The 17,152-nt window shown below is 38.6% G+C and overlaps 1 protein-coding gene across 1 annotated transcript in view; it reads right to left on the bottom strand.

The window, feature by feature from the left end:
* The window catches only part of WWTR1 (WW domain containing transcription regulator 1), a gene marked incomplete at its 5' end in the record, with an annotated part of 23,851 nt that extends 13,578 nt beyond the window's left edge, over positions 1-10,273 (bottom strand). The window contains one exon of the mRNA XM_003209263.4: positions 10,087-10,273. Within this exon, the coding sequence (XP_003209311.3) occupies positions 10,087-10,273 (187 nt within the window). The remainder of the gene's footprint in view (positions 1-10,086) is intronic.
* Between the last annotated feature and the right edge of the window lie 6,879 nt (positions 10,274-17,152).

The raw sequence follows: 17,152 nt of genomic DNA, 5'->3' as shown, positions 1-17,152 counted from the left end.
AGAGAGACAGAGAGAGAGAGACAGAGAGAGAAAGAGAGAGAGATTCATTCATTCACCTTCAATATCAGGCAGCTACCTTTACAGCAAATACTCTTAGGCCTCAGTTCCACCCAAAGGCACTGCACATTGTTATGTGTTAAATCTTAGGGCTTTTCTAAACTGCGCCCAGGTCCCTCTCTGCAGAGCTCCTCTCCAGCAGCTCATCCCCCAGCCTGTATTGGTGCATGCAATTATTCCTCCCCAGATGCAAGACTCTACACTTGCTTTTGTTGAACCTCATCTGGTTTCTTACTGCCCAGCTCTCCAGCCTGTCCAGGTCTCGCTGAATGGCAGCACAGCCTTTAGGTGTGTCAGCCAATCCCCCCAACTTTGTATCATCAGCAAACTTGCTGAGGGTGGCCACTGTCCCCTCATCAAGGTCATTGATGAAGATGTTGAACAAGACCGAACCCAGCACAGACCCCTGGGGGACACCACTGGTTACAGGTCTCCAGCCGGACTCTGCACCACCAACGACAACCCTCTGTGCTCTGCCAGTCAGCCAGTTCTCAACCCACCTCACTGTCCACTCATCTATCCCACACTTCCCCAGCTTTGATATAAGGATGTTGTGGGAGACAGTATCAAATGTCTTGCTGAAATCAAGGTAGACTACATCCACTGCTCTCTCCCCATCCACCCAGCCAGAGACAACATCGTAGAAGGCTACCAGGTTGGTCAGGCATGACCTCCCCCCTGGTGAACCCATGCTGACTACTCCTGATAACCTCTTCCAGTTGTCTGGAGATGGCATCCAGCACAAGCTGTTCCTTCACCTTTCCAGGGACAGAGGTGAGGCCGACTGGCCTGTAATCACCTGGATCCTCCTTCTTGCCCTTTTTGAAGACCGGAGTGACATTGGCTATCCTCCAGTCTTCAGGCACCTCCCCCATTCTCCAAGACCTCTCAAAGATGACAGAGAGTGGTTCAGCAATCACCTCTGCCAGCTCCCTCAGCACCCGTGGATGCATCCCATCGGGTCCCATGAATTTATGAACACTGGTGTTGCCTAGGCGCTCTCCCTGCTATCCTTCTCACTGTCTCACACCAATAGAGCTTGAGTGTGACCAGGCACAAGCGTGCTGTTGCACGATCGAGGTGTAACAGATACCAGCATGTTCTCCAAAATTTTCCAGAAACAGAGTTCTGCAGAATGTACTCCTGAGGAGACAGGGCATACCAGGAGAAACGTTCAATGAGCTGTTTCCTGCAGAAGGGCATTGTTGCTGCAGCTGGGCTAGACAATGCTTTGCAAAACCAGATCACATATATATGCACATACATATATATATGTATATATCCAGATTTCTCTATGTGTACGAAGCCCAGCACAGAAGATAAAGATGAGTAAGCAGGAAAGATGTTATGATGCCACTGGGAAAAGTGTACTAAAATGACTGGAATAATATTGGGTATAATCTCCAGAAATAAAAGATTTACTGGATAAACTATAGAGACAATAGCTTATGGATAATCTTATGTACATTAAGAGTCCCCGATTCAAGATAGAAAGCATTCACATAAAGCATGATCGTGGCTCTCAGGAAAGACTACTTACAGAAAACGAAACAACTGAGAGCAAAATGTCTTCAAATACCAATGAAAAATGTAACTGAGCCATTCAGGAAAATGATCAAAACAGTAATCACTCGCAGCACAGAACAAATATATTGGCTCCAGATAAAGAAACTGCTTATTATGAGGCAGGCAGTCTGAGAACGTTGTCCTACAGTCAAAAGAAAGACAGATTATAAATCTAAGATTGTAAGATACGATTGAAAGATTTACAATTGTAAATTGTAAAATTTGCAGATTGTACACAGTGGACAAAAGACTGTGAGAAACAGAACCACTTTGTATTTTTTGGTGCCAGAAATACCCTTGGACATCTTATTGTGTTGTATAAATGCAGTGATGGTTGGTGTCATTTTCAGTGGTTTGCTATTGCACAAGCAAGCACATTTACAGATTAAGCAACTCAAAGACATTCTATGTCCTCCTGACTTATCTAAGACAAAAGTTCTTCCTGTTCATGGTGCTAAGAAAAGCATTCAGCACCGATATCCTCCATAGAGGTCAGGAATGAAATATAGTGAATTTTCAACATGCCAACTATATGGTTTTATTTGGGGTGTAGATTAATTTTGTTCCTTCTCCAGATGAGTACTAGCCATACCTAATATGGATCACTGCTGTGCTATATTGAGGACATTTTGGGTCTAGAAGCAACTTCATTACCTGTAGGTGGTGCAAAGTCCACACTAGTAAATCCTTCCAGGCTGTGCGGAAAGGATGCAAATGTATCCAAAGCATCTTTGTAACATGCTTTCAGATTCTGAAGTCCTGGAGAGTGAGTATAGGACAGATACACAGTGTGTCATGTAACGTGGCTTCGCCAGAGGCACTTAAATGCCATTTGATCCCCAAGAAAAGCCTTCTGGAACCCAGAGACTACAGTGCAGAGCCACTCACTTCGTTCCGTGGAAGTGCATTATCACTAGCTTTGAGAGGGCCAAACCAGCCCACAGCTAGATCTTACCCTGCAAAGCTCTCTATTTGGGAAAAAAAACATGACCAGGCAGAATTCCAGACTCAGAAGATGTGCAGAAAAGAACAATCACATGGTTATAGTTATTACACGACCAAAAGTTTTCACTGCTTTTAACTTTATACTGCATGAGTTCTTCAAACAAGAAAGAAAAACATTCTTGGAGATGACAGTAGGTTGCTTTTCTGGAAGGTAAGTTACAATGGTATGCATGGGGAAAACAATAAATTATAGTACCTGAAATATCTTTAAGAGGGTTTGGTATGAATGATACTGGCCAGATTTCAAATTAATAGGGAATCTTTAAGTACACTAGTTGGAATGGAAAGAATCCCAGCAATGGAAAGACTATCCATTGTGGTACACATGCAAGCTCATTTTGAGAAAAGTCTTTTACTTCACTGCTTTTCCTGAAATTAGCCCAAACTGTTACTTGTTCTCTTTCATATTCTTAACTGAATCAAAGCTGAAATCCTATACTGAAAAGTTCTGTAACATCTTCTTGTGTGTAGCTGCTAACTCTTTGTCACTGAAGGTTTGAATGAGCCCAGCCAAGTCAAAGGAGGATCTTGTGTCAACAGTTGTGATCAACCTTAATGGTACAACAACGTTCTACAGATCTGTTTCATCTGATGCAATTTTATGCCACATTATTTGCTACCTAATTGGCTTTGTTAATATCTGTTACTTTATATTTGAATTCTGAATTTATATTTGAATGCCATTAGGAACATAACAAAGTCTGAGTCAAAAAGAAAAACTCACAGTTGTGGTTCCAACTAGACTGAATACCGACTCCAATTCATCTAATAAATCAGCAGTGCTTTAGCAGCTCTGTTCAGCCTGTGTTCAGACTTAGAAACTCTGCACTGTATTGAAGAGGCTAACTAAGGTCTTCAGAAAGCTTGAATTCCCTAAGCAGGCTTTGGAATTCCCAGAGGAACATATCTAAGTTCTACAAACAAAGGAAAAATCTAACAAGCTCAACTCCATCACTATAAAGGAGATTGGTTTTAACATCACAGATGAAAAGCAGTCACTATTCTAGCAGACTGATTCAAGGTGCCCTTGAATTCAGTTTCCCTGGGAGAAACAAATTTGTTTTGCAAAATGAACTGCGTCTCTTCAATAAACAGCTGTTACACAATTTTCCAGCTCATATGAAAGCGAATAAAAATGTAGAAATAAGTTCCAAACATGAAGCGTGTGGCCACAGTTTCATTGCAGTCCATGGCATTGCAACAGTTTAGTTCACATCTCAATTAATCCTACTTAATTGTCTTTTTCCAGTTAGATGAAAAATGAGACAATTCTTTGCTTGTTTTTATGTAAATTACTGAAGATATTCTAGTGAACTACTTTCTCTGACATTGTGTCAGACTTTCCTGTTATACATTAAGTTCTCGGTACACACTAAGCAAGGATTATTTTGAGGGCAAGGCAATCTGCAAGTTGCAGAAGCCAAAACATGTAAATTGTTTCTGACATACGTGTTGAACTGATTGTACCAAGTTTTATTATTTTAGTGTCAAAAGTGTCTGAATGCAGTTCTGGACCTTTTTCCCTACTTTGTTTATGGGCAGTCCAGAGCCTAACTCACATCAGCTGCCAGCGCCAGGTGTCACGCAACACAATTTGATGAAAAACACATGTCTATACAGGCTAAAAAAAAGAAGAAGAAAAAAAAGAAAGAAAGAACACAGCTATACTACAGTTTTGACTTAGTCACGACATTGTGAGGAAAAAAGGACTGAGCTACCCTCCTTTTCTCTCTCCCCTTCTGCCAACAAAGAACTGCTTGTTTTGCTTATTTCCCAGAAACAGCGTTAGCCTTCCAACAAGGTCAGCAAAAAATGCTGCTTTTCATTTCTGGTGCATTTTGTTCCAAAAATCTGTAAAGTATTAAACCAAAAAGTTGTACTACCCCAGTACAGAGAGCCTTTTATTCAGGTTTCTGGGCTGAAAATAACTATACGGAAATTTCTCAACAGTTTCAACTGTTATGTTTTGTGATACGCACATGTAACTAATTTTTTAAGCTTCAAGCTTAAAAAAAATGCAGGTGCTCCACTAAATCTAGGATTTAGCAGGAAATTAAAATTATTTAGAAGATTGCAAATTTACTCTGTAGGAACTTAAGCACTTCTTTTTAAACAATATTTTAACAAATAAGAACAAGTAACAGAGGAGGCCACTTTGTGGGGGAGACACCATTAAGATTGATGGCCATTACTAATGGCCATTGCTGTTTAAAATATCATTACATTACTTCTGCTTTCAATTGTTTTGTGTAATCTTCAGCTTTTGCATACCGCCTCCTTACATTTTTGGTGCATGTTTGGATTATTAACCTTGAAAGGAAATGCTTATGACAACAGAAACTTCTTTGTATTGAAATTAAAAAAAAAATGACAGATTTTGAAAAAGCACCAAAAACTCTTTAAAACACCCCACCCTTTAACATCTCACATTTACTAGACGGCTGGTTGCTGGTATAAGGATGTGTATCCTTTGAGACACCTGTATTTATTTTACTCATATTGAATTTAATTCCCATTCATCTCTACAGCTGCCAGCCTGTCTTCCAAGCACAAGTAAATGCTCAATTTGAAACGTGCACAATAAATTACTTGTAGCAGATTTTAAACACAAATAACAAAAAAATACTATTTTCCAGAGCTGTATTGTAAAACCATCATTCTGACAGAACACATAAGTCCTGTTTCAGCTCTTCTATAAGTACTCTTTCATTAACCAAAAGCAGTTGCCAAAATTATTCACATTGACCATACCGAAATTCAGGATATCCAGTAATTAAAAATGACCTGAAACACGAAGCCTTTCCACTTCACAGGTGGTGAGTGGGTATGGCTACGCAGGAGGAAAAATGTGTTCCTCCCTATGCTACACATTTGTAGCCAAATCTCCAGGCAATGCAAACCAAGCCTTGCAAAATCCAGACCATTTAATGTACGCCCGTTATCACTACAATACACACTGCCTGTTTTCAAACACCTTGGGAGTTTCTTATCTCCAGATCACTTCGACACAGTAACCAAAACTGTTTTATCACTTTCAAACAATAGTAACTACACCTCTTTTATCCTGGCAGGATATGGAAACCTTGGTTCATGTGTTTATTGATTTAAACAGGAATACTGCATTGTTTTATTGGCTGGATTTCCTGGCTGATTTCAAAAAGAAAGCAGATGCAAAATGCCATAACTCCCACCTGTCTTCAGATTCAGTTAAATTACCTTGAGCAATGCAGATAAATGCTGCATTTTTAAATTCATGGACAAATCTCTATGACAGGAAAGGGTATCAGTGTTAAGAGGCAAAAAAGCAAATAAAAAACCAACACCATCACCAAAACACACGACATGATCTCCTTACACTGGTGACTGCTGCTAAGGCAGACCAGTTTCCTTAACTTGGACTTGGGCATTTCCAGAGAACAGTTCTGCCTCTTAAGTCAGCCAGCAGTTTGGCCATTAGTTTGGCTGCAACTGCAACTGCTCTCTCCTTCCTTTCACTCACAGGAAGTCCATGGAGCTTGGTCTTCCTAATTCAGGAATCTATACCTAAAATATCTAAAATAAGACTGCACAGATATCCCTCCTTCCATGCAGGGTCTTTAGTCCTACTGCACTAGTTTAGCTGACTGGTAGTATGCAAGCAAAATTTTATCAATCAATCAAAAATTCTTTTCAAACTGGGCAGACCAGAGATCCATCTGTAGGCAGCCCAAAGTAAATGGAATCTATGAAGCACTTACGAAGAGGTGAAAAATACAGTGCTTCTGATTGTCTTCATTTAGAGGCTGATTATTTACCATATGGCATTCCAACAATGAAACAGTTTAAAGAACTGCTGTTAATTCAGTCCTTTCCTTAGTATATCTATCTACAAACGGCTTTAGAAAAAAAGGCAAAATATTTAGAAAAATCAGACCAAGCAAGCCTGAATATTTGCTAATGAATGCTTGCAACAGTGAGCTTTCAGTATGAGACAGATTTCTCCTTTCATTCATGAAACTTCATTTAATTTAGTGGTCTTCTGTAAGCTAACACAAAAACCCACCTAGCATGTATTAGTTTTATGCAAATTTATCAAGATGCATCAAAGGAAGAAATGCCTTCAGATGCCTTTGTTATACAACAGGTAATAAGCAGTATTTAAATGTTGGTGAGAAAACCAATACTTTTAATGCTATGAGGAAATCAGTATATATAGACAACATAAATCTAAACATAAATGCTATAAGGAAACCACTACATACAGACAACACAAATCCACAGTAAGAAGAGAAGGTAAAAAAGTACAGTGGATTTTTTAAGGCACATCTATCAGTTTAAGTTTGACTACACACATCTCTCAAGTCTAAACATATCAGGACGTGGTATCTCTTAATCATCCTGTGCTTTTGATGGAATGTTTGTATGTGCCTTTATACACTCACTAGAAAAGTTTGCTCACAGAAGTTTATAAACCAAAGCAACAAGCTGTACAGAACACAGCGTATTTTCCGTCTCCTCATCAGAAGCACAGCAAGGAATACACATGTGTTACTAATTGGAAGAGCAGACCAGTATGCAGACCTGGAATACTTAAATCCATTTCTTCTAGATGGCACATCTTCAAAAGAAAAACTTTTTTAATTCCTACAGTACCAAAAAATATGAAAGCTAAAGACAGACGCATAGACTTCAATTGCTAAAAAGTTATAAAATGACAGCCAGAAGAGTGATTTAGCTTATGATTCAGTTCCCATTTCTTCTCTGATGCTTGTAGGATATTGGCACGATCACTTCTGGCTAGAGGTCTCACCACTAGACCAAAGAATTGCTCCATTTGGTGTCTGAGCAGACTCAAGAAGGCAACATTAGAAGCAACACTGTTGTTTCACAAAAGAGCAGGATGGTATCTCCCTTCCATTTGACCAGGATAATTTTAAAAGAGATACATTCACCTTAAGCACTGGAAACTATATTAACATTTATTTTAAACAAACACATGAAGTATTCAGAAGCTACTGCATCCTGTTTAGGTACATAAATACTTCATATAAACACATTCAAAATTACAAGATTGTGCTGATGTATATCTAATCAATTGTAATCTAAGAACATGGAGTGACAGGATGAAAGGAAATGGCTTTAAACTGGAAGAGGGTAAATTTAGACTAGATACTAGGAAGAAATTATTTACTGTGAGGGTAGTAAGACACTGGAACAGGTTGCCCACAGAGGCTGTGGATGCCCCCTCCATGGAAGCATTCAAGGCCAGGCTGGATGGGGCTGTGAGCAACCTGGTCTAGTGAGGGGTGTCCCTGCCTACAGCAGGGGGTTGGAACTAGATGATCTTAAACATCCCTTCCAACACAAACCATTCTATGATCCTATGATTCTATCTGATGCTGAATTTAATAACAGAATGCAGAAAGTGCTACTCTACTCTGCAACCAGACTTATGCTCCCAAAGATGCATCACAGAATGCCTTTAGAAAACCACCAGCAAGAGAAAAAATTCACCAAAACAGATTGACAAAAAAAATTTCTTGACTAATTAAATATGGACACTGTGGTAACTTCTACACATCTGTAGGGAACTAATGTTTAGGAAATTCTGTCACAGACCAGAACCATTGTGCTAAGCACTGTTTGAATACCCAACTGTTCAAATACATGGTCAATAAATGTGAAGAGTATTGAATGAAACACAGTCTGTATGTGATGTGACAGATTTTGAAGTCTATGCACTATTGGGCACCCCAAGTCCCTTCAAGAACAGACTTTTAATTATGTGTTAGCTTTTATTTCTAAACTTTTGTATCCTAAGATCTTCCTTCAGTGTGCAAGTATTTCAGCACATGATATGCCTCTGATTAATCTTACTTCACTTCTACTGACAAGCAGGGAAAAAAGCCTATTGGACACTATCCCGAATCATGGTACATCCCCTGTCTTTTAATGATAGAAAATTCAACAGATGTCAATGTAAGCTGAGGAGCTGATGTGAAAAAAATCAAAAAAAACCAAACCCACCTCTGTACTATTCTTACCTGTTGCTCATTTCAAAATTGCTTTCATCAGTGGTTTGAAATAACACAAGCAGCCCAGCTGTTAATTTTACCATGTAGAATGACACACTGCAGTAAGTTCTTGCCTGAAGGATTTTCCTCAGGTTTCTTCTGATGTCTGCTAAGGATACAATCTGTTGCTGTCTGCTGATTCACATAACATAACCAACAACGCCTTTGTACTGAACATATACAAGTAGGACAGTTGTTGAGAGAATGTAAGAATTTTGTTCTGTCATGACACTGTCCCACCCAAGTCATTCTATGACTCTATGAATTAGAATTATTTACTTCAAGGGACAGCATAAGCATTTATTACTAATTCAATACAGAAGTAAAACCTGATTCTGTATAGTTGTTGTTGGTGACCACTGTCAGGCAAATGATTACTATAGTTTTCTTGGAATGTAAGAGACAAAATTGATGAACCGACTGCACATGAATAACCATGAAATTATGAGACCAATTTACAAAAATGAACTTGAACACCAGTCTAGTTTGTGTTTTTATGACTACTTATTTGACCCAGTTTTGTGATCTTGAGCCTGTATGCTGACCTATCTGTTCCTCATTTACTTGAAAGCCAGAGCAGTTAAAACTACTGGGATCTGAACTGCAGATGCAAAAAATTAAAGAAAAATTATCAGTGTTAATTATTTATTAAAAATGTTTTCTTCCATTTATATCTTTAATATTTTCAGAATTTCAAGGTTTTTTTTTCTAAGATTCTGGCAAAATCAGAGGAACGTAAGTTGATGCTTAAAGTTGATCCTGAAGTGCTAGAAACAAACACCAAAAAACCCACGTTTACAAGTTTTCAGTTAATTCATTCTGCAAAACAGACTTTTTACTATTTTGCTAGAAGTGGTTTCTGTTAGAAAGTACTTCCTATCACAGAGCAATGCAAAATAAATAGATAGATAAATAAATAAATAAATGAGGGAGGGAAAGAACAGAAAAAGAAAGAAAAGAGGGAAAAAAACAACCACCACTACCAACAGCTACAAGCTCTGATCTGAAGAAACACAGGAAAGCCTGCAGACAGATTATCTACAGTAGCATGTTGTGCAGGAAGCTTTGAAAATTATCTGGTGGAATTGTAGAGACTTTATACCACCTCTGAATGAAAAAGTATAGGAAGGTTTCATTTTTCTCTGTTCGTCATCAAAAACTTTTCACAGAAGATCAAAAATAAAATGCATGACGTGTTAGAACTTCAAACAGTGCAATTTTACTTGCTGCCAATTGTACAGAAGGAAAAAATAAGAAAAGGAAGTAGAGAACATACTGTTTGGCTTGATGACAGAATCAGAACTACCCTTTCTGAAGCAAAAGTTACTTTGGGAAACATAGCAGTAAAAGATGGCCCTGCCCTCTTGTTCATATTTCCGCCACAGAAAAGAGATCCAGTACTCACCAAGATTTGGCTGAGACACCGCCATAGACCTCTGTGGTACTGGCGTGGAAGCAGCTGCAGGATGGTGGCTCACGTGATTCAGTGGTTGATTCATAGTTTTTCGAGGATCTTGCCATGTTGTAATTTTTTCTATGTGACTGAGAAAGTGAAGATAAAGCAAAAGTTTAACAGACAATTCCCACGTACGTTATAATACATGGTTAGGCATAAGGCCAGGACCGTCCTATTTGTGCTTCTAATCCCACATTTATTTCTCCTCCTTATCTCACACTAACCCATCTGAAATATCTATCATCTTGCCATTTCTTTAGCCCTTACATATTCTTTCCCCCACCATCCTGACACTTCACGTGCTACTCCTGATTGAATTACTTTCACTCAAACAAAAGATGAATCCCATTATGATAGTGAAAATCTGTAACAGATACTCATCTTGTAGACTACTTAACCGTTAAAAAGTTGTTTACCCTTTTCTTAGCACTTCCTTCTACACATTCAAATACGGGGCCATTTTCCATGCACCAAAGGATGGTCATTTTGGCAAGTTTTGAAAATACGGTGTTCTCCCAGAAAGCACTGCTTTGCTCCTTACCAGTCCATGAAAACTTGTGTATATCTCCAAAAATATCAGAATATATTCTTGTTGCCAAGAGAGGCAGATGACATCAGTGGGACCAGTGTCTCTGCAAGGTTACCAGCAGTTTTTAATCAAGGTAGTCAATGTAGGTCAACAGCGTATCCACCACTCTCCTTAGGTAAAGTCTCATGTACATACAGAACACCAAAAACCACACCGAAATAAACTAATATCTGAGATTACTGTAACACATCTTTTGTCAGATTAAAGAGATGAAGGGACTGTGTTCTTGTTGCAATGGAAGGTTTTCACTGAAATGCATCAATTTAGACACTTAGCAGAACAAGGATTTCAAGGCTAAGCATGTAACTCCATTTGAAACAAGCAAAAGACAAAAAAAGACCAAAAAAAAAAAAAAAAGAGCTACCTGAAAGCAATGGACCATCTGGTACCCACCCCGTGACTCTGCTGAACGTGGCTCCACTGGCTGGATGCAGAGAAGTTTTCCTCCGCTATTTTAAAGAGGAATGCCTCTAAGTGGAAAGTATAAAGAAGGATAAAACTTCTAACAGCTCCATGTCTGGAAAACCATTCTGATCCACCTTTCATAAAAGCAATGCCTAACTTGCCCTTCACTGATCTCAGTCTCAAACCCTCTCCTTGCTACTTTAAGCTATGGTTGCATTGTCATTAAGGCTGTGACCACAACTTCAGACTTTGCTGACAGCCAGCACTATTTAACATGTGAATTTACACCTACTGCCTCGTTACCATGTCCAAACTCTTTACTGTCTATCTCTGATGTTACCAAAATAATGTGAATTACAAGCAGCAAAAATAAACATATCCACATTAAAGAAAAACAAAAAACAAAACAAAACAAAAAATCAGAACAAATTTTTAAAGAACGGAAAAAAGCTGCACTGCCTGTAATCAGTCTGTGACCGTATCCTTCTAATATTTTACATTTAACATACAGTTCCAATACTACAACTGAAGATCACATTTTCACTTCAGTGCTTGTCTACAACTCAGCCTCTAAGCAGCTGAGTCACTTTATTTTATCAAAGCTATGAGCATATTTATTGTATGTAATCATTGCTATTTATAAGGAAATCATCCACCATTTTTTCTTGCTAGCACTGAATGATTTTATTCTTCTCTCACTGTGAAACTTAAGCACATTTGAGGCTTTTCTTCTTTTTATTTTTGTATTATTTTTCAATTACAAGAATTCTCGAATCCAGCTCAGTTAAATGATCTTTCTTCCAAAAGAAGTGGTGTTCTGAACAAAAGGTGCTGGTATAGCAATAAATTGGGCATTGTTTTCCATAACCATATCAAAGTGAACTGAAAAGCATTTTTATTTAAAGCTCCATTCTTCTGTTTCTCTGGCATTTTAATTCAAACAAAGAAGCTACACTTAATCAAAGCGATGGATTTTGGAATTCCCACGTATCATAGAAAAGATCATTCCCCAAACTGAGGAACACGTTTTTAAACGAGTGCTGGCAATTAAATAATTACTACCTCTTTGTAGTTTGTATCAAAACAGATTTTCCTCTCTCCAACATTTTTTATATGTAAACACTGTAAAACGTTCAAATTAATTGAAGACTGTTTTTCTCTTCTCTTTTCCTGTTAGTTTCATTGTGAGAAACTGAAAGCATCAACTCTTGTTAGCAAAACCTGAAGCACAAGTTAAAGGATTTATGAACCCAGCTGTATTAAGCAATCTCTAACTTGTTTGAACATATTCCTCAGCCTAACTCCAAACCTGCAGCCTTTAACTAGACCCACTAACCACGTACAGCAGCAGTGGCAGGAAGTGCTCTTAAAGCCACACTAGAATACTGAAATGGCCAATTTTAAAATTCTCTTCTGTAACCGGAGTAACATTTCTTTTCCTTTCTTCAGTAACATTCTCACTCTTCATGGACACGAAGACAACAAAACACAATCACTCATTTTCTGCTTCAGGGAAGAGCTATCAACACGCAGAGTCACGTATGCAAGCCTGTACCCTTCCATTTGATGTATGGAGGGAAAGAGATCAAGCCTACTCGGCATCCCAAAGATGACTGACGATGACAAACACATCCATGTTGTGCTCCTGTTCTACCTCCTGCTGAATGTAGAACTGCACCTGGAATCTACACTTCCCCAGCCTCCAGGAGCTTTCAGGAGGCTCTGAAATATCACATCCAGGGATGCATCCAAGAGAAAGGGCCTTTATCTCCTGGACAAAACAAAGTTAAGAAACATCTTCAATGTGCTCAGATGACCAGGAAATCCATGCAACTGAAGCCTCCGGAACACTGGAGCACACACCGCTTGTTTCAGTGTTTCTTTTTTTGTTACCTTCTTTATTGCACTTCATATTTAGATATATGTAAGAACTGAAAGACGCTATTCTTAAATCAAAATACTTTATACGTAAATAACTCAATGCTATCATTACTGCATACAAAATGCAACATAAAGTAATCTTCTGTTCTCTGTAAAACAGTTCACCAAGTAGTAAGTTAGACACTGATCAAAAGATGGAAATCCTTATTTAGGCCTTGATCCCGAAAAACCGATGTCAGCCTAAGTTTTGCCTCAAATATCAATGGAAGGTGGGTAACACTCTTAATTTTGCACAGCTTCACAGCATAGCAGATTTGTAGAAAAGAGCACTGTGAGAGCCTGGTTGCAGCTGGCAGTTTGTTACAATAACTATGACTTTTTTGGTCTTGCACTTTCAATACAGTGCACATGCTATGTGAGACTTCATTCTAATGAAGATCATTGAAGTGATTCAGGTCTGTAATATGTACACACACACGAAAAATACTGAGGAGAAAACATCTCAGTAGCGCTATCTGGGATTGTATCAATTCATCTATTTATTATTTCTAGAAGTATTCACCTCAGAAGGATTTTTTTCTTGGCATATATCTCATAGCCCATAAAAATGAGCCAGAAAACAAAGCTATAGACAAGGAATAACAATATGCACTACAGGGATGATAGGCCTGGAAACAGCAACAGTTTTACTTCTTGTAAAATCTGAGCTTTACACATTTGAGCATTTAACTTCCAGTGTCACCGAGAGAACCAGTTATAGGTGAGTTAAACCCTTGGCCACAGTGTCCCCTAAGGCCTTGACTGTATGCTAGTTCTCCCAGTTTTACATACAGAATGTTGTTATTAACTGCTTTATGTGTTTAATCCTGGTGTAACAGCACCTATATAGAAAGATAAACTAAATATGTCTAAGAATAAATTCTACAGTAATGTCTCTGTGCATCTCCTATGACACACAAGCTCAGTGAGCAGTAAATTGTATCCCAATGGTGGCCCCCCATCAGAAAAATATTTAACGCAATGCTCCAGATTTCAGTAACTCAGTATTTTATTAGGACTTACAGATTCTCTTCCACTTGTCATACCTAAAGGATTGATCAATGCTTCCTGTTTGGGTGTCTGCTTCCTGCTTTGAAACTTCAGTATTTTCCACGACCTGAACTACTGCACCGTACTGCATTTTTTACTGCTAAGTTCTGATCACCAACTTCCACTGCAACCTTGCCAAAACAGCTCAGTTCAAATGAGCAAGCAGCATGAAGTATATTCATTCTTTTTCTGCTTGTACTAACTCCAACAACAAATGTGCTTCTATGGTTTCTATTTTAGAATCATCTTTTTTTTTTTCCAGTATTAGGAAACTCAGATCTACTTCTCTGAAAAGAAGTTTAAGGGTAATTAAGGAGAAAGAACTGATTCAAAATATTTTATCCTGCAAGCGTGCTCTGAACTGAAACAACACAAGCTCAGAGTTAGGCTAACTCTGTAGAACTTGTATGGAGTCTTTTATTGGGCCTTTGTCAAAGGGACTAAGAGTGGATTTTGTGACTGAGCCACATCAAAGTAAAGCTGCTTCAGGGCAAGTGGGAAGCTGATGACTCATCAACATGAACAACCCGTATGTTCTGACTCATTAACTGCTCCCAGCAGGATGACAGCTCAGACTGCATTGGAGACCATCCAGTCAACCACTTCCGGCTGCACCATCATTATCAAACATTGGGAAATCTGTTTACATCTCTGTAGGCAGAGCCAAATCATTGCCCAACTTCTCTCTGTCCCTCTGTCCTTTGTATGCAAAAAAAAAGAAAAAGAAAAAAAGGGGGGCCAAAAAGGAAGCTTGGTCTCAAATAAGATTCCACCAGAAGTGCTTTGGCACTGCATGATGTAGCAGACATACTTTTAAACAGATTGATAGGTTCTGAGATTTTGAAAAAATGGCCTTGGTCAACAACATTGGGGTCTATTAAGTGAGCCTGCCCATGGTGCAATATCTGCTAAAATCACCAGCAGGTCCAAACCACACAATATTTCAGCCAAGAGAAGCACAAAGGATCTAGCAGCAGAAGATAAACTCTGGTCATGTACCACTAACGAGTAGTCACTCCTCGGCTCCAGGACACCTCTTACCATTCCCTTTGTGTGAGGCCTAATGACCACATCTGGCAAGGTCAAGCGAATGAACTCTTCTGTCAGTGTGCTGAGCCTGGAAACAAATCCTGCTAATTATCTTTCCACTAGATGCAAAGGTTGGTCTGATGGACCCCAGCCATGGGACTGTAAGTCAAAATAAAACAGAGAAAAAGCTGGGAAATATGCAGCAGGGAATATGTGGCAGGGCCAGACTACTGCTTTTAGCAGCACCCTGCAGCCAGAAAAGCTTGAACTGGGAAACGCATGGGTTATGTTCAGTCTATTTCAAATTCAGCTGTGGTCTAGTAATTTCTGGAAGATGAGGGCAGCTAGAAAGAGAAATGAAAATCAACCATGATACTTTAATACTTTTATTTTATTAAAAACAAACAAACAAATAAATAAATCAACAATCACATATTATATTAGCTTTTTACTACAAAGAACCTTTACAACTCCTCTCCCTTGAATGTAAGAGATCCTGCTTATGCCTATTACGTGTCCGAGTGAGCTAGTGGTGGCAGCCCACGCTCTGGCTGCATCGCAGCAGCCCTGGTGGGCCCCGCTGCCGGCCCTGAAGCAGCTGGCGGAGGGTACTGCGGCAGCCGGAATGACTGCTAAGCACTGTTTCCTAACTTCAGCATTAATTGTATGCTGGTATTATTCACCAGTTATCAGCAAAGCAGGAAAAAAGTTTCTCCTATTCACAACTAAAATAATAATTATAGTTTACAATCAACAAGCATATGCACGTGAGGACACAGCACCTACTAGACTGAAGAGCTTAAAGTCGTGTGTTAGTAATTTCATTTATACTGCTCGCTTCATTTCAGCACTTGGAGGAAGAAGATTTTATCTTTCACGATATCACCAGAAAGACACAAATGCATATGAGAGTAGGATCTCTCAATCACTTCACCACTAACATTCAACTGTTCAACAACTCATCCTTGTAGTAGGCCCAAGAAATGCCCACAGTACTTCAACTTGCACATTTATCTAAAGGTATTCACACCGCTTGCTTTTGCAGACAGTGATAAATGTTTCATGAAGATTTCATGAAGCTTTAACAAGCAGACACAATGTAGTTACCAAACAGACGGCACTGAAGACTTTGTGTTCCTACTGCATGTTCATCGTAATTTCTAATCTTGAAGCTGGAACATCACGTAAGTATTTGAATACTTGCTATCCTATGCTAAGCACTAATTAAAATAACTTCTTTAGTGAAAATAGTTGCTCTTCTCCTGAATTAGTTTTGACATTACTCGCTACCTTGAAGAGAACCTTAAGAATATCCTACTAAGCTTCCCCATAACCGACTGATCCTATTGTTAGCATATGCCACAGACTTAAAAAACATTCAACTAGTTACACAAATGGAAACAAAACACCCTTTGAGTTCTATTGACAACTTAACCTTTAGGATTTGGATGAAATCCTAATTCTTGAGAAAAAGGAAAAAGGGCGCTGAATGAAACTATTATATACAACACTGTAATGGAATTGATTAATGTATGCAATATATAATGTTGTCAACGCGTTTGTTTGATAGATGTCTGTATCATTTATATTTAAAGATACATATTATTGATCCTATTAAAAAGCACGCTTATTTTATTTGGGGAAATAAATAGTAATCTGAAACAAAATACTCCCTTGAGAGATACATGTGACATTTTCAGATTCACAAAGTTACTCAAGTTGTTAAATAGGCTGCAGGATGAAAAATAGTTAATTGCCCTCCACTTGATCTAGAGGCTGTATCCACCTTCTGTGATTCCAACTCTTTATTCACCAGCAAAAAAGTCCTGTCAGAAGCTAGCATACTTGTGAGCAACCAGGGCGTACATAAACAAAACATAATACTTCTTGTAACAGGCAAGGAGGATCAGCTCATCTCATAAATATTCTTTTACTAACAAGCAGGCACTTCTAGGAAAATCAATAATAATTTAACATATTCTACATTTTAGTAAAAACCAAAATAAAGCTAACCAACAACAA

This window comes from Meleagris gallopavo, chromosome 11 (assembly GCF_000146605.3).
Source record: "Meleagris gallopavo isolate NT-WF06-2002-E0010 breed Aviagen turkey brand Nicholas breeding stock chromosome 11, Turkey_5.1, whole genome shotgun sequence".
Classification (NCBI taxonomy): domain Eukaryota; kingdom Metazoa; phylum Chordata; class Aves; order Galliformes; family Phasianidae; genus Meleagris; species Meleagris gallopavo.
Note: the sequence above shows the minus strand (reverse complement) of the source record. Positions and strands in the feature narration are given on the sequence as shown.